At 33.7% G+C, this 26,295-nt stretch overlaps 2 protein-coding genes across 3 annotated transcripts in view; one reads left to right on the top strand and one right to left on the bottom strand.

Moving 5' to 3' along the window:
* Ack (activated Cdc42 kinase) overlaps positions 1-20,206 on the bottom strand; it is a 64,167-nt gene extending 43,961 nt beyond the window's left edge. The window contains exons 1-2 of one of the 2 annotated variants that reach the window (XM_075313675.1): positions 20,060-20,206; positions 19,075-19,803 (exon numbers count right to left, since the gene is read on the bottom strand). The gene's annotated coding sequence lies outside the window, so the exon portion shown is untranslated. The remainder of the gene's footprint in view (positions 1-19,074; positions 19,804-20,059) is intronic. The other variant, XM_075313676.1, reaches the window with a different exon arrangement.
* Positions 20,207-21,990: 1,784 nt separating this feature from the next.
* On the top strand, positions 21,991-24,585 carry sotv (exostosin glycosyltransferase sotv). The gene is made up of 3 exons (XM_075310193.1): positions 21,991-23,606; positions 23,663-23,822; positions 23,890-24,585. The coding sequence occupies exons 1-3, from the start codon at positions 22,151-22,153 to the stop codon at positions 24,389-24,391; spliced, it is 2,118 nt and encodes a 705-aa protein (XP_075166308.1). The 5' UTR covers positions 21,991-22,150; the 3' UTR covers positions 24,392-24,585.
* The last annotated feature ends 1,710 nt before the right edge of the window (positions 24,586-26,295 follow it).

The raw sequence follows: 26,295 nt of genomic DNA, 5'->3' as shown, positions 1-26,295 counted from the left end.
CACCTTTGTGTGAAACATGAGTTATATAAGAATAAAAAAATCGATTTAAACCGTCATAGAAATTGACATTAAACGGGAACAAATGGAAAAGATAAAACACATAAATCTGGATGTCAATCTATTTCCATACCATTGCCAACAATGGTTACATTTCCCTCGAGGAGAAAAGCCTCCACTTCCAAATTTTTAAAAGGGTCACTTTTCAAATATAAATTTTGAAATTTCGGTAAGTTCATTTTGAGATTCTGTTTGCAACTGCTAGAGTATTATATAGTATCCATTGGATTATATGGTTATGGTATTTTGCATTTCCTCAATGGAATATTGTGTGACAGAATCAATGAGAGCATTCATGTGGATTTCGAATATAATATTAGTCATTTTGTGCAAATTCGGCCGGCCAATCACCCAGCAACTTGAAGATCAATTTAAGTTACTGCGTGGACGCAGGCAACATTCAGTCAGTAGACATTCAAATAATTTTCTATTATCGTAGGTGGGGAGCATTTGACAAAGAAACCAAGTATAATTTGTATGATTTTAATTGAATATGGAAACAAATCTATTTATTTATTGATTAAATTGACCTTTTCGAAAATAGTATGTGTATGTGATAATAGTATTTAATAAGGCAAACATACAATTTCCCCTATAGAAGCAAATAAAGTCTCCCCTTGTATGAAAACAAAACCTTGACAAATTCTAAATATTCTAGGGCTATTGACAAATTTAATAGAAGGACTATATTTTACATTAAAAATAGAAAAAACACAAATAATGGTTCAGTTTCTAGTAGACCTATGCCAACAAAAAAATAGATTTCGATTTGTTGGTAAATTAGTGTAGTAACAAATCGAAATCTAAACATAAGATTAAGGGATTGTAAGTTATAAGAAAAGATGATGCACAATGCGGGTGAAAAAATGGTTAAATTTGGGAAGAATAATTCTCGTATGTAAATTTCATAAGAAATTAACATAAAAGAACCAAATTAAATCATCTCACACGGCCAGATCCCGCTAAAGACTATGGAAATGTGTAGTGGCCAACACTGAAACATACATGCATAGTCAGGCTTGCGAGATGGGTATCTGGCATTTTCTTTTCAATAAAATGAAAAAAATGAAATAAATGATTTGGACATTGAACCAGCCTGTAAGTCTTAGATCCCTTGCTGCGAATACCAACCCAGCAAAAAAAGCGTCGCCAAAAAAGTAAAGGAAATGTTCTTTTTGAATCCAGAAGTAGTGCAAAATTTGTGCAGAAGCGATGAATTTAACATGGGCTTGTCAGGATCCGGAGAAACATTTAAAATGTAGACTGATAGGATTAAATGTCGTGCATATACGAGATTGGGTAAATTACAGTGATTAATTAATGGTATTTATTCGAAATAATGAAAATGATAAGCTTCGAAAGTTCAGGTTCCAGATTAGCAAAGAATGAAGAAAGAAGAAATAATTTTTGAGTGATCCTTGGTTATAGGTATATATGAAATAGCATGCCCCATATTTATATGGCGATGAACTTCAAAATAATGTGCATGCAGTGATGTCAATTTGGTGCTTTTAGCACCAAATTTAGTGTTTTTGGATTTCCAAAAAGCACCCAATTGTCTTTTTAGTGTATATTCAAAAAAAGAACCATTGGTGATTTCTGGCATTTTCATTTAGTGCTTTTGGTGCTTTTTTTCAATTCGAACATTATAAAGTTTAATTGACGATATCTTTTTATACAAAAATTTTGATTAGAATTTCAAAAGCTTAAAGGTAGAATTAAGGTGGAATTACATACACATCAGAATTCCACCTCTCACCACCACCGGTTCCAAAACAAAAAAACATATCAAAAAAGCGGTTCCAAAGCAAAAAAACGGTTCCAAAACAAAAAAGCGGTTCCAAAACAAAAAAACATATCAAAAAAACATATGAAAAAAAACATATCAAAAAAGCGGTTCCAAAACAAAAAAAAGGTTCCAAAACAAAAAAAAACATATCAAAAAAACATATCAAACAAGTAAGGAAAGTCTAAAGTCGGGCGGGGCCGACTATATTATACCCTGCACCACTTTGTAGATCTAAATTTTCGTTACCATATCACATCCGTCAAATGTGTTGGGTGCTATATACAAGGATTTGTCCCAAATACATACATTTAAATATCATTCGATTTGGACAGAATTTGATAGACTTTTACAAAATCTATAGACTCAAAATTTAAGTTGGCTAATGCACTAGGGTGGAACACAATTTTAGTAAAAAAATATGGGAAACATTTAAATCTGAAGCAATTTTAAGGAAACTTCGCAAAAGTTTATTTATGATTTATCGCTTCGTATATATGTATTACAAGTTTAGGGAAATCAGAGTCAGTTTTACAACTTTTCGACTAAGCAGTGGCGATTTTACAAGGAAAATGTTGGTATTTTGACCATTTTTGTCGAAATCAGAAGAACATATATATGGGAGCTATATCTAAATCTGAACCGATTTCAACCAAATTTGGCAGACATAGCTACAATGCTAATTCTACTCCATGTGCAAAATTTCAACTAAATCGGAGCAAAACATTGGCCTCTGTGGTCATATGAGTGTAAATCGGGCGAAAGCTATATATGGGAGCTATATATAAATCTGAACCGATTTCAATCAAATTTGGCACGCATAGCTAGAATGCTAAATCTACTCCCTGTGCAAAATTTCAACCAAATTGGGCCAAAACTCGGGCTTCTGGGGCCATATAAGTCCATATCGAGCGAAAAATATATATGGAAGCTATATCTAAATCTGAACCGATTTCAATCAAATTTGGCACACATGACTATACTACCAATTGTACTCCTTGTGCAAAATTTCAAGCTAATCGGGATAAAACTCTGGCTTCTGGGTCCATATAAGTGCATATCGGGCGAAAGATATATATGGGAGCTATATCTAAATCTGAATCGACTTCAACCAAATTTGGCATACATAGCTACAATGCTAAATCTACTCCCTGTGCAAAATTTCAACCAAATTGGGTCAAAACTCTAGCTTTTAGGACCATATTAGTCCCTATCGGGCGAAAGATATATATGGGAGCTATATCTAAATCTGAACCGATTTCAATCAAATTTTGCACACTTGACTATACTACTAATTGTACTCCTAGTGCAAAATTTTAACCAAATTCGGCCAAAAATCTGGCTTCTGGGGCCATATAAGTCCATATCGGGCGAAAGATATATATGGGAGCTATATCTAAATCTGAACCGATTTCAATCAAATTTTGCACACTTGACTACACGACTAAGTGTTATGTTAATACAATATTTCAAGCAAATCGGTATAAAACTCTGGCTGCTGGGTCCATATTAGTGCATATCGGGCGAAAGATATATATGGGAGCTATATCTAAATCTGAACCGATTTCAATAAAATTTGGCACACTTGACAATAGTACTAATTGTTCTTCTTGTGCAAAATTTTAAGCAAATTAGGGTAAGACTCTGGCTTCTGGGGCCATATAAGTCCATATCGGGCGAAATATATATATGGGAGCTATATCTAAATCTGAACCGGTTTCTTCCAAAATCAATAGGGATCTATTCTGAGCCAAAACACATACTTGTGCCAAATTTGAAGTCGATTGGACTAAAACTGCGACCTAGACTTTGATTACAAAAATGTGTTCACGGACAGACGGACAGACGGACATCGCTATATCGACTCAGGAACCCACCCTGAGCATTTTTGCCAAAGACACCATGTGTCTATCTCGTCTCCTTCTGGGTGTTGCAAACATATGCACTAACTTATAATACCCTGTTCCACAGTGTGGAGCAGGGTATAAAAAGCGGTTCCAAAACAAAAAAAAACATATCAAAAAAACGGTTCCAAAACAAAAAAACATACCAAAAAAGCGGTTCCAAAACAAAAAACAATACCAAAAAAACATATCAAAACAACGGTTCCAAAACAAAAAAACATATCAAAAAAGCGGTTCCAAAACAAAAAAACGGTTCCAAAACAAAAAAACATATAAAAAACGGTTCCAAAAAAAAAAACATATCAAAAAAACATATCAAAAAAAAACATATCAAAAAAGCGGTTCCAAAACAAAAAAACGGTTCCAAAACAAAAAAACATATCAAAAAACGGTTACAAAACAAAAAAACATCAAAAAAACATATGAAAAAAAACATATCAAAAAAGCGGTTCCAAAACAAAAAAGCGGTTCCAGTACGTTATATGATATTGTCAAAAAAGTTAAAATGTGGGAAATATTATTGTTTGAGTTACACGATAAAAGTAACGTATGCATATTACGCATAAAGTTGACGAACTTTAAATTTCGAGTGCGTTGACAACATTAAACAACATGTAAACAAATCAACAAACGAAAAACAAAAAAGAAACTCAACTATATTGGCAAATATAGAATTTGATTGTTATGAAGGTACTATTGATTCTTCTTTTAATCAATATTGGTATTTAAGGTATTCTTTAGAAATGTCTGGCGGCGAGTGTCGTATTTGACAACTTGATAAAAATGTCATTAAAAACGCTTGTATTAAATTCACAAAAGCACTAATAACTGAAATAAGAAATAGACTCCCTCCAAATATAAATATGTCCAAATTTAATGTCGAAAAAATGTTTTTCTCCTCTGAAAAAAATATTTTGAAATTTGAAAGACGTTACTGAATGAATTGGATGAGCATTCAAACTGATCAAGTTGTACAGTAGGGGTTCATAAAATTAAAAATGCGTCAAATCAATACGCAAGAGTTCTATAATACGTCTTTGGAAGTTTTTATTTTTTTATTTTTAGTAGAGCGTTGAATTTTAGCTGGCTTTAGTAGTTTTTGTGATGGGAGGTGGTAATGTTACAATTTATAATATAGTTTTGGTGCGTTTTGCCTTTCGGGACTTGGCATCACTGTGTGCATGCAATTATTATATAGGGATGATTCTTCAGAATGTAAATGTGTCCCATTCAATATATTCGGTTGTTCAATACTGATTTCAAAAAGAATAATATTTGAATAAGAATCGTCTTCAAGCTTTTCTCAAAAGTTGGACAAAATGAATATTAAACTCTTTGGTGATCAGGGTTGAGAAAAGGTCCCCATGAATTGAAAGCGGAGCGAAATAAACACAAACTTAAGGATTATATCCATATAACAACAACAATATATCTCTAACATTGCTCTTGTCTATTTCTGAACTGGTTAGGACGGTATTTGCATTGCTCAATGACGGGATCATACATACATTTTATTTGCACTTAGTAATTATTCCAAAATAGATACAGTTTGCTCTTTAATGATTTCCCCCCGATTCTATATTTAGCTCAATGACAAGGGAACTCCTATTATAGCCGACCCCGAACGACATTTCACATTACGGCGAGACCACACATATGTCACCAGCATTACTAAGAGGGGATAATCCAACGCTAAAAATATTTTTACGCAAGGCGAGAATGCTAATCATTGCTCCACGAAGACTTCTTACAACCATCATACTTTATGGGAATTTTTATTAACTGGAGGTCATAATGCAACGCTAAAAATATTTTTAAGCAAGGCGGGAATGCTAATCATTGCTCCACGAAGACTCCTTACAACCATCATACTTTATGGGAATTTTTATTAACTGGACGTATTATTTTCAAATGTTAAGTACTAACATTTGGTGCAATGGTTAGCATGCCCGCCTTGCATACACAAGGTCGTGGGTTTGATTCCTGCTTCGACCGAGCACCAAAAAGTTTTTCAGCGGTGCATTATCCCACCTGAGTAATGCTGGTGACATTTCTGAGGGTTTCAAAGCTTCTCTAAGTGGCTTCACTGCAATGTGGAACGCCGTTCGGACTCTGCTATAAAAAGGAGGTACATGGACAGTATTTATGAGGGCTACATTCAAATATTAAGAGATACGTCTGATTCTGTATGCATGCTAAAACAAAAATTTGAATCCGAGCCAATGTGGGCTACGTTTATTTTAAAAACCCAAGGGATGTTATAATGCAATCTCTTGACCCCATTTTAAGAACAATAGAGTAAGAAATATAGAAAACGATGTCTTAAATGGAAATAATAACAGTCTATGTAAAAAGTATTTATTGAACGCTTCTATTCTTGGAATTGTGTTGAATCTTTTGAATACATTTTTCAATGGCAACCCATATCGATGAATATGTGATGTGACAATAAGCAGATGCATCAAAATATGCACCGGTCATACAACATTAATGGAAAAACATGACAACTACGCATTTTCAGGTCTGTCCCATCCATCCATATATAATTACAGTAAAAACACACACACACAAACTCGGCCAGATGTAGTGTCAACTTCATTGAAAAGTGGCGATAGTGGCGTAGTTGTTTATCAGATTTGTAGGCGAACAAACTAAGCTTGTCAGCTAGAGTTGAGTTAGTGGGATATTTGTTGTTTTCTTCTTCATCTGGATTGCACTTGCTTTGTGCTCTTAATTTTGCTTGGTTGATGTGGAGACTAAAGTTATACGCGTCTGACAACAGCATTTTTCAAATCAATAAACGAGTCGCTCGCTTACTTTCATGCAACAATACAAAAAATAAACATTATGACGCGTCTGACAATAGTAATTTTCAAATCAATAAACGAGTCGCTTACTTTCATGCAACAATACAAAAAATAGACATTATGAATGATGACAACAAATGCATTGTCACCAAGAAGATCCATGCAACTCACTTTCTTTTATACCTTAAATGGGATATCTTTTTGAAATGAATACAATGGAAACGAACTGGATCAAGATGATGGTTCACTGTCAGTTTTTATAGTCTAAGATATCAGTCCGCCTGTCCATCAACTTGTTTACAAGATGCTGTTCGAAATTTTTTATAGGTTTTCATGAACATTTACTTTAATTTTGATCACTATAGTTTCGCTTTATTGGGACGGAACTATCGGCAAAGTCGGAAAAGAGCGGCTTGATTGGTTGTACAAAAATGATTTTGATAACCGATTGAAATTATTGCAAGATACTCTGGAGTCCGTGTCCATTATTTATTCTATATTCTTTTATTTTAGTGCAGAACAAATACGTTATAATCATTTCAATTTCACTTTCAATTTATTTTGAAGTTTCACCTACACATTTCTTGCAGTATGTAATTTCTGATAGTAGAACCCAACAGGTTTAACTAAAGTCCTTTTTCTTATCGATTGATATAGTAACGAAAGTAATGAAATTTCCTGTACTATTCATTTTCTTTATGAGTTGCTTTAATGGGAATATGTATAATGATGGCATAAGTAAACATCCGGAAGTAATTTGTATGTGCTTTAATATCGCCTCATTGCTTCTAATAACCCCAATGGCTTTTTCAATTAAGAACACTTCATTGTTGGCAAAATGCACTTAGTAACGAAAATATATCGGGCAAATTAGCACTTGTGAGCGTTCCAAGAAACTATGATCTTTTTTTTAGTTTACATTTTTATCTTTCCTGGAATGACTTCACGTCATGGAATTTTAACATAAACGACGTGACCACAGCTTTGGTTAGCGACACATGGATTTGGAAAACGGCCAAAGTGTGTAATATGGATGGGGATATATATGATGGTGTCGGTAGGTATTAATACCACAATTATGTGATAAGATTGTGGTTATAACTTGGAAAATATCTGTGGTATTCTTGTTTTAGGAAGTTTAACATGAAAAAGTTGTGAACACATGCAATCATAGTTTTTGCAAATCACATTTCTTTTGTGGAAATTCACTTGATGTATTGTGTCCATTTGCAGGCTTAATTTCATGTTTAACTCGTGTAAGTATTTAAAATAAAAAGAAATACCCCTGAGCTTAGTGAAAACTAATTACATGTTGGGATTGCAGAACATCTGGAATATTTTGCAGTTACATCTGCCCATATTTTTTCTATTATTTTCTTCATCGGGTGGTTATTTTGAAACGACAAATTCGAATATTATTCGTATCTCACCTAATAATAGCTACACTTGGCCAAGTGTTCTGGTAGCTAGTGGCCGATAGCAACGGGCATTTAAGTCATTACTTTTATAATGGAGATAAGCGTATATTCATAATACGCCAAAGAAATATTGACAATGTTTTCTATTGAATAGCCAATTATTTCTAAGAAAAGAAAGGGATTTTGTTTATAATCACAAATGATTTACAATTCCGTCTGTTTAAGAGATTTCAATTAATGAAAAAAGGAGGAAAATACCAAACCCATTTATAGATCCCTTCGGGTATCTGGAAACCGTTTATATGTGAGTAAATTCTACGGAGGCATAACCAGGGCTGTGGAGTCGGAGTCGGAGTCTTGGAGTCGGAGTATGAAGATTTGGCTGGAGTCGGAGTCGGAGTCGTAAAAATTTTGCTCGACTCCGACTCCGGCTAAACCAAATTTTTTAAAACACTTCACATTTTTGTAACTAAAAAAGTTTTTACGCAAATTAGTTTCCAATGCGTTATGCATTCGATCAATGTACACCACGATTGGAAATAAAAATCAACTTCCAATTACGGCTATCATTTTATGTTTCCTAGAATGTTAGACTAGCAAATGGGCTGGATCGATCCATTTTAATCCCCATATCAATTTATTTGAAATAATTCGAACAATAATTCGAATTTATTGTTTTTAATTTTATTTTAAGGCTATATACCTACACACATATGACAGAAAAAATTGTCAAAGTTGTTTTTTATAGAAAATTTTGTCACTATTGTATTTATATGGAATGTTTTGTCAAAATTTAATTTTCCATAAAAAAAATTATTCGAAATATTATCTATATCCTATAGAAAATTAAGTCAACATTTATTTCTATAGAAAATAAAAAATAAAACAAGTATACACAGCAGTATGTTCGTCCGGGCCAAATCATAAATACCCACCACCATGAATCAAATATACTAATTTCCTTAGAAAATTTCATGGGGGTTTGATGACAGATCAGTTTAACCAGTTCGCATCCCGAAAATAAATGCAAAGATTTTACCTATCAGATTCCGGATTTATAAGAACTATTTTTGTTTGAGTTTTAAAGGAATCATAAACATATCCTGTAAATGTGCAAGAAAATTAAGAAAAAATACCTTGATTTGAAATCTAAAATCTATAGTACACCAACTGTTTTATGATTACGAGAAGTAATATCTGGCAAATTTACATTTATGGTAAATGCACCTTCTGTACCCTCAATATCTGAAATCGGTCTATATGGAGGCCTTACCAGCGTTGCAACAACGAATTTTTATTTTGGACCAAATTTTTCCAAAATTCGTACCAGGGGACCAGTTTTTAATTTAAATTAAAATAATTTAAAAGTTACAATTTTTCTAAAATTTTTCTTCGAAAGAAAATTTTTTCAAAATTTTATTTCTATATAAAATGTTGACCTCATTCTATTTCTATCGAAAATTTTGTCCATGTTTTATTTCTATAGAAAATTTGGTCCAAATTTTATTTCATTAGATTTCATTTTAGCCAAAATTTCAATTTAGCCAAAATTTAATTTCTATAGAAAATGTAGCCAAAGTTTAATTCTATTGAAAATTTAGCCAAAATTTAATTTCTGTAAAAAATTTAGCCAAAATTTTATTTCTTTACATATTTAGCAGAAATTTGTACAAAATTTTTGCATAATATTGTATCCCAAAATTTTTAAGAAGCTTATTTCTATACAAAATTTTGTTAAAATTTTATTTCTATGATAAATTTGTTAAAATTTTATTTCTATGAAAATTTTGTTAAAATTTTATTTCTATAGAAATTTTTGTCCAAATGTTATTTCTGCAGAAAAATTAAATTTGGTCTGACCATCGGACCAACTTCAATAATTTTTTGGGTCTATTTTGGTCAATCGGACTAATGGGGCTACGCCAAAAACATGGAAGGATACGTACAGTATTCAGCACATCTATTGTAGTTCTAGAATATAGACCCCAAAACGGAGGGCCGGTTTATAAGAGGACTATATCAAAAACTGGACCGATACACAATATATTCGGCACACCTCTTAATGGTCCTAGAATACCTCCAGATTTCAAATTTCAGGATAAAACTACGGATTGTAGAAGTCCAAGAAGTAAACTCGTAACATCGGTCTAAAAGGGGGCTATATCAAAACTTCGTCCGATAGTGACCATCTTCGGCACGCCTTGTAATGGTCCTATAATACCTCTAAATTTCCAACTTCAGACAAATTGGATAAAAACTACGGATTCTAGAAGCTCAAGAAATAAAATCGGGAGTTTTGTCTATATGGGAGCTATATTAAAACATGGTCCGATAATCAACATTTTCAGCACTCCTCCTTATAGCCCTAGAATACCTCTAGGTTTCCAATTTCTGGCAAATTGGATAAAAACTACGGTTTTTATAAGCCCAAGACCCCAAATCGGGCGATCGGTTGATATGGGAGTTATATCAAAACCTGGACCGATCTAGCTCATCTTCGACATGACAAACTTATTATACCCCTGTCACCACACAGAAAAAAATATCACCAAAATATTTCCAATTAAAAAGTTAATTGAAGTTGAAAATTTTTTCAATTAATAAATTAATTGATACAATTAACTTTTTAATCATGATAGAAACATTAAGTTAATTAAGTCAATGATTGAAATTTTTAAAATGTTTAATTAAAAAATTAATTGATACAATTAACTTTTTAATCAAATTCGGAACACTAATTCAGTTAAAAAAAGTGCTGATTTGTTTTTTTACTTTTTTAATTAAAAATGTATTTCAAACAATCATTTGTTAATCCAAATAAAAACTCTAAGCCAATCTAACTAAGTAATTAAAAATAGTTACCTTTTTTAATTAATAAATTAATTGCGTTTTGCAATCAACATCAATTAAATTTTTAATTGAATCAATTAAAAACTTTGAATTTTGCTTAGCCAAGACACAAACCACGAATTTAACTCGCGAATTTATGAAGATAAATTCGCGAGTTAAATTCGTGGTTTGTGTCTTGGCTAAGCAAAATTCAAATTTGTGGAACGAATTTAACTTTGTGGGACGAATTTAACTTGTGGAACGCATTCCAAAACACATTTTTTTCTTAAAAAGAGGAAATTTAGTGGTGAAAAAACTGGCAAACACTGTCAATTATTTAATATGTAAGAATACCAAACATTCGTAGTTTTATATCGTAGAAAAATTGAGCTATAAGAGATAACTCTACAGTCGCACAAAACAGTCAGTATATCCTTATGTAATGGTGGTGAATTGACCAGACAAAATGCCAGTGGAACATACCGACGAGGACAAAAAACCAAAATTAAAAAATCAAAAGTCTCATGTACAGTATTTGAGATATAGCGTCACCAGATATCGGCTATATATAGCCCAGATATTGGATTGCCCATATCTGGGAAACCGTTTTTGGTGAATTGACCAGACAAAATGTCAGTGGGACATACTGACGAGGATAAAAAACCAAAATTAAAAAATCAAAAGTCTCATGTACAGTATTTGAGATATAGCGTCACCAGATATCGGCTATATATAGCCCAGATATTGGATTGCCCATATCTGGGAAACCGTTTTTGGTGAATTGACCAGACAAAATGCCAGTGGAACATACCGACGAGGACAAAAAACCAAAATTAAAATATCAAAAGTCTCATGTACAGTATTTGAGATATAGCGTCACCAGATATCGGCTATATATAGCCCAGATATTCGCTCGCCCATATCTGGGAAACTGTTTTTGGTGAATTGACCAGACAAAATGCCAGTGGAACATACTAACGAGGATAAAAAACCAAAATTAAAAAATCAAAAGTCTCATGTACAGTATTTGAGATATAGCGTCACCAGATATCGGCTATATATAGCCCAGATATTGGATTGCCCATATCTGGGAAACCGTTTTTGGTGAATTGACCAGACAAAATGCCAGTGGGATATACTGACGAGGATAAAAAACCAAAATTAAAAAATCAAAAGTCTCATGTACAGTATTTGAGATATAGCGTCACCAGATATCGGCTATATATAGCCCAGATATTGGATTGCCCATATCTGGGAAACCGTTTTTGGTGAATTGACCAGACAAAATGCCAGTGGAACATACCAACGAGGACAAAAAACCAAAATTAAAAAATCAAAAGTCTCATGTACAGTATTTGAGATATAGCGTCACCAGATATCGGCTATATATAGCCCAGATATTGGATTGCCCATATCTAGGAAACCGTTTTTGGTGAATTGACCAGACAAAATGCCAGTGGAACATACTGACGAGGATAAAAAACCAAAATTAAAAAATCAAAAGTCTCATGTACAGTATTTGAGATATAGCGTCACCAGATATCGGCTATATATCGCCCAGATATTGGATTGCCCATATCTGGGAAACCGTTTTTGGTGAATTGACCAGACAAAATGCCAGTGGGACATACTGACGAGGATAAAAAACCAAAATTAAAAAATCAAAAGTCTCATGTACAGTATTTGAGATATAGCGTCACCAGATATCGGCTATATATAGCCCAGATATTGGATTGCCCATATCTGGGAAACCGTTTTTGGTGCATTGACCAGACAAAATGCCAGTGGAACATACCAACGAGGACAAAAAACCAAAATTAAAAAATCAAAAGTCTCATGTACAGTATTTGAGATATAGCGTCACCAGATATCGGCTATATATAGCCCAGATATTGGCTCGCCCATATCTGGGAAACCGTTTTTGGTGAATTGACCAGACAAAATGCCAGTGGAACATACCGACGAGGACAAAAAACCAAAATTAAAATATCAAAAGTCTCATGTACAGTATTTGAGATATAGCGTCACCAGATATCGGCTATATATAGCCCAGATATTCGCTCGCCCATATCTGGGAAACTGTTTTTGGTGAATTGACCAGACAAAATGCCAGTGGAACATACTGACGAGGATAAAAAACCAAAATTAAAAAATCAAAAGTCTCATGTACAGTATTTGAGATATAGCGTCACCAGATATCGGCTATATATAGCCCAGATATTGGATTGCCCATATCTGGGAAACCGTTTTTGGTGAATTGACCAGACAAAATGCCAGTGGGACATACTGACGAGGATAAAAAACCAAAATTAAAAAATCAAAAGTCTCATGTACAGTATTTGAGATATAGCGTCACCAGATATCGGCTATATATAGCCCAGATATTGGATTGCCCATATCTGGGAAACCGTTTTTGGTGAATTGACCAGACAAAATGCCAGTGGAACATACCAACGAGGACAAAAAACCAAAATTAAAAAATCAAAAGTCTCATGTACAGTATTTGAGATATAGCGTCACCAGATATCGGCTATATATAGCCCAGATATTGGATTGCCCATATCTAGGAAACCGTTTTTGGTGAATTGACCAGACAAAATGCCAGTGGAACATACTGACGAGGATAAAAAACCAAAATTAAAAAATCAAAAGTCTCATGTACAGTATTTGAGATATAGCGTCACCAGATATCGGCTATATATAGCCCAGATATTGGATCGCCCATATCTGGGAAACCATTCGTGGTGAATTGACCGGACAAAATGCTAGTGGAACATACTGACGAGGACAAAAATCGAAATTTAAAAATCGTTCGGTGGCGCACAAATAGCTAGTGTTGCTGAATCACGAAAATAATTGTTTTAACTAATCAATTATTTTTCTATAAATATCAAAAACTCAATTAATTTTTTTAATTGATGCAGTTATTTATTTTGTTTAACCTCTACTCACATTTTAATTAATTTTTAGATTGATCAAATTATGATATTAAGTGACATTAATTGCAAATTACAGTTGACTTCTCAATTAATTCAATAATTAATCAATTGGTACGCCCTCAAAAATCAATTATCTGTTTTACTCGTAGTTTTAAACATATAATTGACTATATAACGTCATGCCGAAATATATTTTTATTTTTTGATTCCATAAAATAATCAAATGAATCAATTAATGTTTTATTTGAATTCCATTTCCAATTACTGTATACCATATATTTACAGTTGGATATATTTATTATACAAATTTTTACTGATCTTGAATGTAGAATAATTTTAAATTCGAGCATTTTGTTGAAGTGCAATGGGTTATGGATTGCATATTTAAATTTAAAAATCCACTATATCACCTACAACTTCGTTATTTGGATGGGGTCGCCATTATTTTCTTCCACACTTTACCGCCGCACTTGTGCGTACTTCAAACATTGCGAAGTTTATACCTGCATGCAGAAATTTATGTCAGACACAATCCACATACTGCACAATATCGAATCTTGATGAAGTGCAATGGCTAATGGATTGCATATCGAAATTTCAAAATCCACTATTGTATACCATCAGTACGTTATGTTGGGTAGGATGGTCACTATTTTCTTCCACACTTTCTTACTATTTCCAAATGAACTTGGGCGTACTTGAAACCTTGTGAAGTTTTTACCTGCATGCATAAATTTATGTCAGATACAATCCACGTATTGGACGATAAGGAATTCGTTTGTGTTGTACACACAATGGTGACTTGTGTAAAAACTATGTATAAACATCTGATCTACTCTTTCTCCAAGATATGGGCGATCCAAGATATGGGCGATCCAATATCTGGGTTATATATAGCCGATATCTGGTGACGCTATATCTCAAATACTGTACATGAGACTTTTGATTTTTTAATTTTGGTTTTTTATCCTCGTCAGTATGTTCCACTGGCATTTTGTCTGGTCAATTCACCAAAAACGGTTTCCCAGATATGGGCGAGCCAATATCTGGGCTATATATAGCCGATATCTGGTGACGCTATATCTCAAATACTGTACATGAGACTTTTGATTTTTTAATTTTGGTTTTTTGTCCTCGTTGGTATGTTCCACTGGCATTTTGTCTGGTCAATGCACCAAAAACGGTTTCCCAGATATGGGCAATCCAATATCTGGGCTATATATAGCCGATATCTGGTGACGCTATATCTCAAATACTGTACATGAGACTTTTGATTTTTTAATTTTGGTTTTTTATCCTCGTCAGTATGTCCCACTGGCATTTTGTCTGGTCAATTCACCAAAAACGGTTTCCCAGATATGGGCAATCCAATATCTGGGCGATATATAGCCGATATCTGGTGACGCTATATCTCAAATAGTGTACATGAAACTTTTAATTTTTTAATTTTGGTTTTTTGTCCTCGTCGGTATGTTCCACTGGCATTTTGTCTGGTCAATTCACCAAAAACGGTTTCCCAGATATGGGTGATCCAATATCTGGGTTATATATAGCCGATATCTGGTGACGCTATATCTCAAATACTGTACATGAGACTTTCGATTTTTTAATTTTGGTTTTTTATCCTCGTTAGTATGTTCCACTGGCATTTTGTCTGGTCAATTCACCAAAAACGGTTTCCTAGATATGGGCAATCCAATATCTGGGCTATATATAGCCGATATCTGGTGACGCTATATCTCAAATACTGTACATGAGACTTTTGATATTTTAATTTTGGTTTTTTGTCCTCGTCGGTATGTTCCACTGGCATTTTGTCTGGTCAATTCACCAAAAACGGTTTCCCAGATATGGGCGAGCCAATATCTGGGCTATATATAGCCGATATCTGGTGACGCTATATCTCAAATACTGTACATGAGACTTTTGATTTTTTAATTTTGGTTTTTTGTCCTCGTTGGTATGTTCCACTGGCATTTTGTCTGGTCAATTCACCAAAAACGGTTTCCCAGATATGGGCAATCCAATATCTGGGCTATATATAGCCGATATCTGGTGACGCTATATCTCAAATACTGTACATGAGACTTTTGATTTTTTAATTTTGGTTTTTTGTCCTCGTCGGTATGTTCCACTGGCATTTTGTCTGGTCACTTCACCACCATTACATAAGGATATACTGACTGTTTTATGCGACTGTAGAGTTATCTCTTATAGCTCAATTTTTCTACGATATAAAAATACCGATGGTTTGGTATTCTTACATATTAAATAATTGACAGTGTTTGCCAGTTTTTCCACCACTAAATTTCCTCTTTTTAAGAAACAAATGTGTTTTGGAATGCGTTCCACAAGTTAAATTCGTCCCACAAAGTTAAATTCGTTCCACAAATTTGAATTTTGCTTAGCCAAGACACAAACCACGAATTTAACTCGCGAATTTATCTTCACACCCTTTTATTTCTTTAGAAAATTTTGCAAAATTTTATTTACTACACAAAAAATTTTCCAAAAATTTCTATTGATATTTTTTTCAAAATTTTATTTCTATAGAAAATTTTGTAAAAATTTGTTTACTATAGTCTTTTTATAGAAAATTTGGTAAAAATTTATTTATATAGAAAATTTTCTCAAACATTTATTTATATAGACAATTTAGTTCAAATTTTGTTTCTATAGAAAATTTTGCAAACTTTTATTTACTACACAAAAATTTTTCCAAAATTTCTATTTATATTTTTTTCAAAATTTTATTTCTACACAGAAAAAAATTTCACGAAAATTTTTCCAATTAAAATTTTAATTGAGTTTTAAAAAATATTCAATTAAAAAATTAATTGAATCAGCAAATTTTTTAATTGAAACAAAAATCAATCACAAAAATTAATAGTATCAATTAATTTTTTAATTGGATCAATTAATTTTTTAATTGACCTTCAATTAAATTTTTAATTGATACTATCATTTCTGTGATTGAAGACATTTCAATTAAAAAATTAATTGGATCAATTAATTTCGTGATTGAATCAGAAAAAAATTTTTTTGTGTGTATAAAACAATTTGTCAAAATTTTATTTATGTAGCAAATTTTCTCAAATTTTTTTCTTACTGATACTCACTGCTAAGTCGAAAACTGGTAAAAGTGACTCAAATTTTGCTATATAAAAAATTATGAATGTTTCCCAAATATTGCACGAGATTTTGTAGAAGTCTGATTTCAGATTTTATCAAAATGTTGATCTAAATACAAAGTTGTGCAGAGTATGTTACAATCGGCCCGCCCGACTTTAGACTTTCTTTGCATTTTTATTTTTTGCTATAATTGTGTTACGTCCCATAACGTTAGATTTAAATTTTAGGTTGAGAGATTTTCTAGAAGTATATACAATTTTGTCTAAATCGATTCAGATTCAAATTCATGCATATGGGAATATAACCCTTTATAATAATTTTCGTCCACAAATACATATACTGTCGGTATCTTCTCATATTATGATGGGTATTTATATCATTATTTTATTTATTAAACATTGCCCTAAATTTGAAATAAAGAGTTTAATTGGTATAAATGCGAAATTAAGACCTTTCTTGCACACATAAATAAATGCGATACTTTATATCGATCCATATATATACCCCATATATATCCCCTCAATAGAACTACAAATTAGTGGTACTAAAATGAGATTTAGTTATATTACCCGGAGTCGACTCCGGAGTCGGAGTCGGAGTCGAGCTGATGAAAAATGCTGGAGTCGGAGTCGAGCAAAATTGGCTCGACTCCACAGCCCTGGGCATAACTTCCCACCAAAAAAAAATTTGGAAGTTCTTCCAAAGGCACAACTTTAAAAGCACTTCCGAAAGATGTACTCCCAAAGATGTTCTTTATTTTAACAACACAGGAAGTTCTTTTAGTTCAATTATTTACAACTCGCTTTTTCTTATTTTTAATGCGTAAATTTAATGTTTGCATGTTCAAAAAGGTTAAAAACAGAGTAGGCATTAATAAAATGGTACCAATTATTGAAATTTTGTCGGAAAAAAATCTAAATCCATTCAAGAAATATTGCGAATTTGTATACCCTTCACAACTACTGTGGTACAGGGTATAATAAGTTTGTGCATTTGTATGTAACGCCAAGAAATAGTGGTTAGAATACCGATCGGCTTAGAATTAAATTCTGAGTCGATTTAGCGATGTCCGTCTGTCTGTCTGTCCGTCCGTCTGTCTGTATATATAATTTTGTGCACAAAGTACAGCTCGCAATTTAAGTCCGATCGTCCTCAAATTTGGCATAGGGCCGTTTGGTTTTGGAAAAAATCGGTTCAGATTTAGATATAGCTGCCATATATATTTATCCCCGATTTGGTCATAGTTAGCGTGTATATCAACCGATTTTCTTGAAATACCGTACATCCAAATATTTTATGAATCTCGAAAATCTTGCAAAATATCAGACAAATCGGTTCACATTTAGATATAGCTCCCATATATATCTTTCGTCCGATTTAGACTCATATGACCACGGAGGCCAAAGTTTTCTACCGATCTTCGTGAAATTTTGCACAGAGGGTAGAATTGACATTATACCAATGCTTGGTAAATTTGACTGAAATCGGTTCATATTTAGATATAGCTCCCATATATATCTTTCGTCCGACTTGAACTTATATGGTCTCAAAAGCCAGAGTTTTGCCCTGGCTTACTTCAAATTTTGCACAAGCGTTACTTTTAACGATACTATTGTATGTGCCAAATATGGTCAAAATCGATTCAGATTTAGATATAGTGCCCATATATATTTTTCGTCCGATTTGAACTTATATGGCCTCAAAATCCAGGGTTTTGCCGTGATTTGCTTCAAATTTCGCACAATATCGGTAATTGTGCCAAATTTGGTTGAAATCGGTCCAGATTTAGATGTGGCTCCCATATATATCTTATGAGCTCACGAAAATTAACTATGTCCCGTACACAAAAAATTGCCCTGCTTCAGATTGCATATGACATAGTTCTTCCAAATATTGATAGAAAAGGACATATGCCATAATTTCCAACGCTTAAGCTTGGCACAATCACAAAATCTCATGTCCCATAAAATTGCAACATTTGTGAGAAAACAAGCTGGGCTAAACAAGTGCACAGATGTTGTCTTAATTATGTAGATCCGCCGTATGGGGGATGTTTTCCAACTTATTAATGTGGTGGTGGCGATAAAAGATACGCGGCGACAGCTTGAGAACAAAGTTTTTGTTGTTTGGTCCACAAAGAATATGATGATTCAAGACAAATAGCCAAAAAATACAGTATATCATCACATCGTCTCATCTTACCTTTAGTTTTGCTTGTGGGAAGCTGTAACAGCTGTCAACACGTAGACGTCGTAAAAATACGCCAGCAGAGAAACAACCAACAACTCCGTTGTTGTTCAATCAAAAAGAGCAGCTGATAAAATTTGTATTGTCGTTCTACGTCTCTGAAGAGAACACTGACAGGAAAAAAAACAAACTGGTTTATAGTTGTTGTTAGCACAAGACGAGTGGGGGTGGGGGCAAAATACAGCTGTTATTGTGTTTGTAGGGGGGTTGACGTCGAGTAAGAAAACACAACAATTAAATTTTGCAATTGACGTTGTTTTTGCTTTTTATTTGTTTATTGCCCCCAAAAATGTTGTTAGATGTGTATATTATTTCTGCGTATTCTGGTATTATACTTTTTTGTGGTTAATGCTAGTAAACACTTGAGGAACACTTGTAGGCCAAAGGCAACTGGTTTTTTTCATCTGCACACAAGTTTGTTATTGAGGCCACGAGACTCATTTTTTCACTTGGGAAGACATTAGCACACAACTTTTTCCTGTCTGGTTACCGGCAGCTTGATATTAATTACACCAAATCCTGTTTTATTCTTCTTTCTAAGTGGTGTGAGTTACGAAACGGGCACTTCCTTTGTTTGCAGCACGATGTTTTCTTGTTATTTTCACTTTTTTGATATTAGTTTTGGTATTTTGCACTTGATTTTTCTTTCAATTAGCACCAACACACACACCACCACAAAGCCAGCTGGGAAATAAGAAAAACGAAAAACCACAAAACAATTAACAACCTATGAAAAAATATGCATTATTATATGTATAAACATTTCCGCCGTTATTTTCCCAGCAATCTCACAAAGATTTCAACACTAATAATTTTTTTAATCTTCTTGCTATATTTTTCCAGAGACTATAATCACATTTCACCTTGTTACTTAAATCGACCTCTATGACAGAAACGACCCATTTTTCAAATTATATTCTTGTTATCCTATAACACCTACCCGTATTCAGTTCACAATATTTTATATTTTGATATCAAACAGCAATGGAAGATTTTTTGAAAACGTCAATATGCCGTAACAATAATTATTTGTTGGTCACCGTTGACGTTGACTGAACTGCTTACTACCCATTACGATATCGTATGCATATCCAAAATCAAAAGCGTTCCATCAATAATCATCATCAAAAAAATTCGAACCTGCAAAAGGCGGTCAAACAAAAATTGACGCCTTTCAAAGTTGTTACGCCGTTTATCAGTGATGCCAACTCCCGAAATGCAAAAAGCACCAAATATATATTATTAACTGTTGGGAAAGAAAATATTATTAAAAATTATACAAATGGTCTTTTTTGAATTTTTTATTAAAGTAACGAGTAGTAACGAGTACTCAATTCAAAAGTAACGAGTAGTAACGAGTAGTCAAAAGTAATCAAAATTTCCAACATTAGACTGAACTGCTTACTACCCATTACGATATCGTATATCGATAAAGTTTGCGTATTTCGAATTCATATGTAATGCCTTTCAAATTTCACGAAATTTTTTTCAGGCGAGAAAAACACTTGTTCGACATTAAATTTGGAAATATTAATATTTGGAGGGATTCTATTTCTTATATCAGTTATGAGTGCTTTGTGAATTTAATATAAACGTTTAAATGACATCTTTATCACGTTCAGAAATTCGTCACTCGTCCTTTGACATTTCTAAAGAATACCCTAATATATAGTTTCTCAAGCTTTTGAAAGTCTATTCTGAATTTTTGTTTGAGAAGATATCGTCAATTAAATTTAATACTTTTCGAAAGAACCAAAAGCACTAAATGAAAATGCCAGAAAGCACCAAGTTGGTGCTTTTTTTGAAAAGGCACTAAAAAGACAATTTGGTGCTTTTTGGAAATCAAAAAGCACTAAATTTGTTGCTAAAAGCACCAAATTGGCATAACTGATTAATATCAAAGCTGGATGAACCGAAACCAACGCTTCACTTAATGACATATTGCGCTTATTGTATGCGAACTATAGATGGTGCTGTGTGTTTTTACGTGTATCAAAGTTCCATTCATCCTCATCGCTACCACAGACTCGTAAGTGACACTGCAAAAATCGCCAACTGTGATAGTATTTTGCCATCACTATTGTTAGAAGAGCAATTTTATACTTTTTGTGAAACACCAAGCACAACTAGCTTCTTACAATTTATTTAAATAAAAAGAGTAATGAAGTGCTGAAAACATAGTTATTTCGCTTAAAATTGTGAAAGGTATATTGGTGAACAATATTTGACTTTCCAAATGGAATAAAGTGATAGTTTTTCAAATATTTTTCCAGACACGCTGCCTCCATCAATACAAACACAAATCCTATGTGGTCACGCACAAAGACAATAAACTTGAGGAAGATAGGAAATTGGCTTGCGTCATACCAAATGTTTACCATGTTATGCGCTTTACAGACTATCAGTTATTCCGGACGACAGTGCTCGTGTCGAATATATACCATATATTGTGCACATTATAAAAAACTTATGCGCTTTACTGACTATCAGTTATTCCGGACGGAATGTCGGTGTTTGTAAAGAATCTTACAGTGTGTCGGATCGATACGACTTGTCGGTGATGACTAAAGAATCGGTAAATGTGTTATCGATACCATAAACATGCAGCAGTATCGATTATGCCTTCGGACTTAACTTATAACGTGGCCAATGTATGGGACATGTTCGACACGAGCAATGTCGTCCGGATAAACGTATAGAATGCACGGCACATTATACGAGCAGATTTGTCGTAGGAATGTGTTGTGTCTTTGTGTACATCGGATTTATCCGACCATGTAAGGTGCCCTTTATTTGCAAGACACTACCTGCAATATATTTGTTATTTGCTCAACAATCGATAATTTTGTTATCAATTGATTTGTTATTAGGTTACACACACCAACAAACGAGAAGGCCGTCAGTTTTCGCTGTTATTCCAAAAAGTTTACCACAAACAACAACGATTAACAATAATTATGTTGTAAAATCATGTCGAGATTCCTGAAGCGATAACAGTCTGAAGTTGGAAAGAATAAAAGCATAAACCGAAATGCTAAATAAATTTGCCCTCATACGAAATGAGTGCCAGCAAAATTTGTATTTCATACTTTTTGTATCGGCCATAATATTGACGGGCATCTCACTCTACAATGCTCTCTACAAATCAAATCATTTGCACAATGAGGGCAACTTCAATCGAATATCGCTGGATATTAATGAAATCAGTGAAGTACGACTTACGGATTCAATTGATCGTTCGAGGGCTCGTCGCACTAATTGCACCATTTGGACATGCATGGATCCTTATCGATGTGGTCATGATCGAATTACTGTGTATGTGTATCCTTTGCATGAATACATTGATGCAAATACCGGAATAGAGGCTGCTCCTATTACCAAAGAGTTTTATCAAATTTTGGAGACTGTTGTCAAGAGTCCCTATTACACCTCAAATCCCAATGAGGCATGTCTGTTTGTTCCCAGTATAGATCTAATGAATCAGAATTCCATAAATATTGATTTGGTTAATAGAGCATTGGCCTCGTTAAATTACTGGGACGATGGGAGAAATCATATTTTGTTTAATATGCTTCCCGGAGCATATCCAACATTCAATACTGTCATTGATGTGAATTCAGATCATGCCATGATAGCTGGGGCGGGATATGACTCATGGTCATATCGCCATGGTTTTGACATATCCATCCCAGTATGGAGTCCATTGCTACACAAGCATCCCAAGACGACTTCATACAGTGGAGGTTCAGCAGATTACCTTCTGGTGGTGGCTCAAATGAATCTAATGCCTAAAATGACGTGGTTGCTTCAAGGATTAACCGAAGAACATTCCAAGGATGTCTTATTACTGCAGCAATGTCCTAAACCCTCGCGAAAAACTCGTTGTACAGGTAGCGATACTGGACATGAAATATCCTATCCCAATGTTCTATTGAAAGGGACATTTTGTTTACTGGGACCAAGTTTAAGATTGGGAAATCCAGATCTCTTGGAAATGTTGGCTTTCAATTGCATACCTGTGGTAGCTATTGACAGTTACATTTTACCTTTCGAAGATATGATTGATTGGTCTTTGGCCTCGGTGCGTATACGTGAATCCGACCTTCACCTGGTCGTGGAGAAATTGAAAAACATATCATTGGAAAAAATTGAGGAAATGCGGCGTCAAGGTCGTCTCCTCTACGAAAGTTATTTTAATAGCATACGAACATTGACATTAACCACATTGGAGTATATACAATGTCGTCTATTCCCTCATGGTGAAAAAAATAAGAAACATTGGAATTTCGTAGACAGTTCTAATGGTATTGCATTGAATCCTCTATTCCTGTCCCGAGTTGTAAGTCGTTCGGATGGATTTACAGCAGTTATACTGACCTACGACAGGGTTGAAAGTCTATTTTTGTTAATAGAGAAATTATCGGTAGTTCCATCACTTCATGGTATACTAGTGGTATGGAATAATCAACAAAAATCCCCACCTTTATGTGAGTAGCAAACATTTCACATAAAAGTCATGCAATAATTTGCGTTTGGTTTTTAGTATCAAGTTTTCCTGCCATATCCCGACCAATCAAAATTATTCAAACTAGTAATAACCGACTTTCAAATAGATTCTATCCCTACAAGGATATAGAAACCGAAGCCATACTTACAATTGACGATGATATAAATATGCTAACCGAGGATGAAGTGGAATTCGGGTATGATCTGTTTAAACCCCCTAATAATATTTGACGATTTCAACTTTAATAATAATTTTAATTTTAGATATGAAGTCTGGCGAGAATTTCCCGATAGAATTGTGGGCTTTCCCAGTCGTCTTCACGTCTGGGAGAACATAAGCTCTCATTGGCGTTACGAATCGGAATGGACAAATCAAATATCTATGGTATTAACTGGAGCCGCATTCCATCATAAATATTGGAGTCATATGTATACATATCGTATGCCCGATGTCATTAAAGACATTGTAGATGGGCGAATGAATTGCGAGGATATTGCCATGAATTTCTTGGTGGCAAATGTCACGAACAAACCACCTATAAAAGTAACACCCAGAAAGAAGTTCAAGTGTCCCGAGTGTGCCAATAATGAAATGTTATCGGCTGATTTGAACCACATGAGGGAGAGATCAAGATGTATAGATGAATTTACACAAATTTATGGTAGAATGCCATTACGGTCTGTTGAATTTAGAGCAGATCCGGTATTGTTTAAGGATAATTTCCCAGAAAAGCTAAAACGTTTCAGCGATATGGGGACACTTTAAAGCCAAAGAAGCAAATAGTAGTTTTAGTAAAATTAATTACATTAAATTTCGAATAAGGAAACATTCTTAGGGCCGTTTTCTCAATCTTCGGTAATATTTCCAATGGGATATGCCATTCGGATGATGAAAAGGCCATTACTCATTAAAAAAAAACAAATGAATTGAATTCATAATAAAACATAGTCTACTTAAAATCATGAAGACGATCTTAATTTCACACATTAAGGGCAGTTTATCTTTTGTAATTATATTTGTTGACTAACATATTATTATTATTATATTATATAATTATTAATTATATAATTATTTACGAGTCACAATTCGGAACCAAGAAAAGAGAAACATGCCTAATGCTATGGTTATCTTAAGGCCTGTTTTCTTTTTGCACTGGATGCAACATTTGTATGAGCTATCCAGAACATCGTTTCACTGGTGTTCTATCCAGAACATCTAATCAGCGCAAGTCGCGCCGATGTTGCCAGATTTTATTTTGATAAAGGGACGCTTCATCGATTCACAATAGCAATTTATTGTGACTAATTTGTCGAAAAACATAAAATTCAAAGTGGTACAGTGTCATAAATAATCGCAGCATTGAATATTTATTACTAATTGGAGCATTTCATACATTAAAAATGCAAGATTTCACTTCTTTTCTGTGATTGTCATAGACCAAGGAAGGTATAGACATCTCAAGTGAATTCACAGCGCTGTAGTTTGTCTGCACATCGTAGATGGCTCTTTTTCGTCTGCAATTGAGTGGTTCTTTAATTTGTTTTCTTTCCTTTGTTCTCTCGTTGAAACACCAAATATTGTGAAAGTTTATAAAATACTATTCATCTACACCTTTTTTGTAATGCAAATTTACTAATTTATACGGTTATTCTCGTTTTCCAAAAAGAAATTGAGTCACTTGACTGCGCAATTGAGTGGAATGACTGCGCACTGCAAATAAACAAAACCATGGTGAATTATCAAGGTATGTCTATATTTTCTTGGTCTATGTGATTGTTTTTAAACAGCTGATTTCAGTGTTGCATATTTTTGGAGATGTCCTGGATAAACGAGTACTCTGTTTTCTTTTAGTCCTTCATGGCTTAGCATATCCAGTGCTAAAAGAAAACAGCCCTTTAATTTGAATATAAACTGCGTCACGTTACGACATACACCATAGACCAAGGAAGGTATAGACATCTTTAGTGAATTCACATCGTTGTAGTTTGTCTGCACACCGTAGATGGCTTCTTTTCGTCTGCAAATGAGTGATTTTTTAATTTGGCTTTAATTTTTTTCTTTCCTTTGTTTTCTTGATGAAACACCAAATAATGGAAAAACATGTAAAATTCTATACATCCAAACTTTTTTTGTAATGCAAATTGACCGTTTTGTACGGTAATTCTCGTTTCCGTGAATTTATTGTGAATTATCAAACGATGTCTTTATATTTTCTTGATTTTGTTTATTTGCAGTGCGCAGTCATTCCACCATAGACCATTAAAGCGCTTTACAGACTATCAGTTATTCCGGACGGAATGTCGGTGTTTGTAAAGAATCTTATCGTTGGGGGCTATTTTACGTCTGCAATTGAGTGATTTTTTTATTTGGCTTTATTTTTTTTTCTTTCCTTTGTTTTCTTGCCGAAACACCAAATATTTAAAAGCTTATAAAATTTTATCCATCCACACCTTTTTTGTAATGCAAATTGACTGATTTGCACGGCAATTCTCGTTTTTCAAAAAGAAATTGAGTCACTTGACTGCGCAATTGAGTGAAATGACTGCGCTCTGCAAATAAACAAAACCATGGTGAATTGTCAAGGTATGTCACTATTTTAATTGGTCTATGGTAAACAAAACCATGGTGAATTATCAAGGTATGTCTCTATTTTAATTGGTCTATGGTCA

Source organism: Haematobia irritans, chromosome 5 (genome assembly GCF_050003625.1).
Source record: "Haematobia irritans isolate KBUSLIRL chromosome 5, ASM5000362v1, whole genome shotgun sequence".
NCBI classification, from domain to species: domain Eukaryota; kingdom Metazoa; phylum Arthropoda; class Insecta; order Diptera; family Muscidae; genus Haematobia; species Haematobia irritans.
The sequence above is the reverse complement of the archived record's forward strand: the minus strand, read 5'-3'. Positions and strand labels throughout refer to the sequence as shown.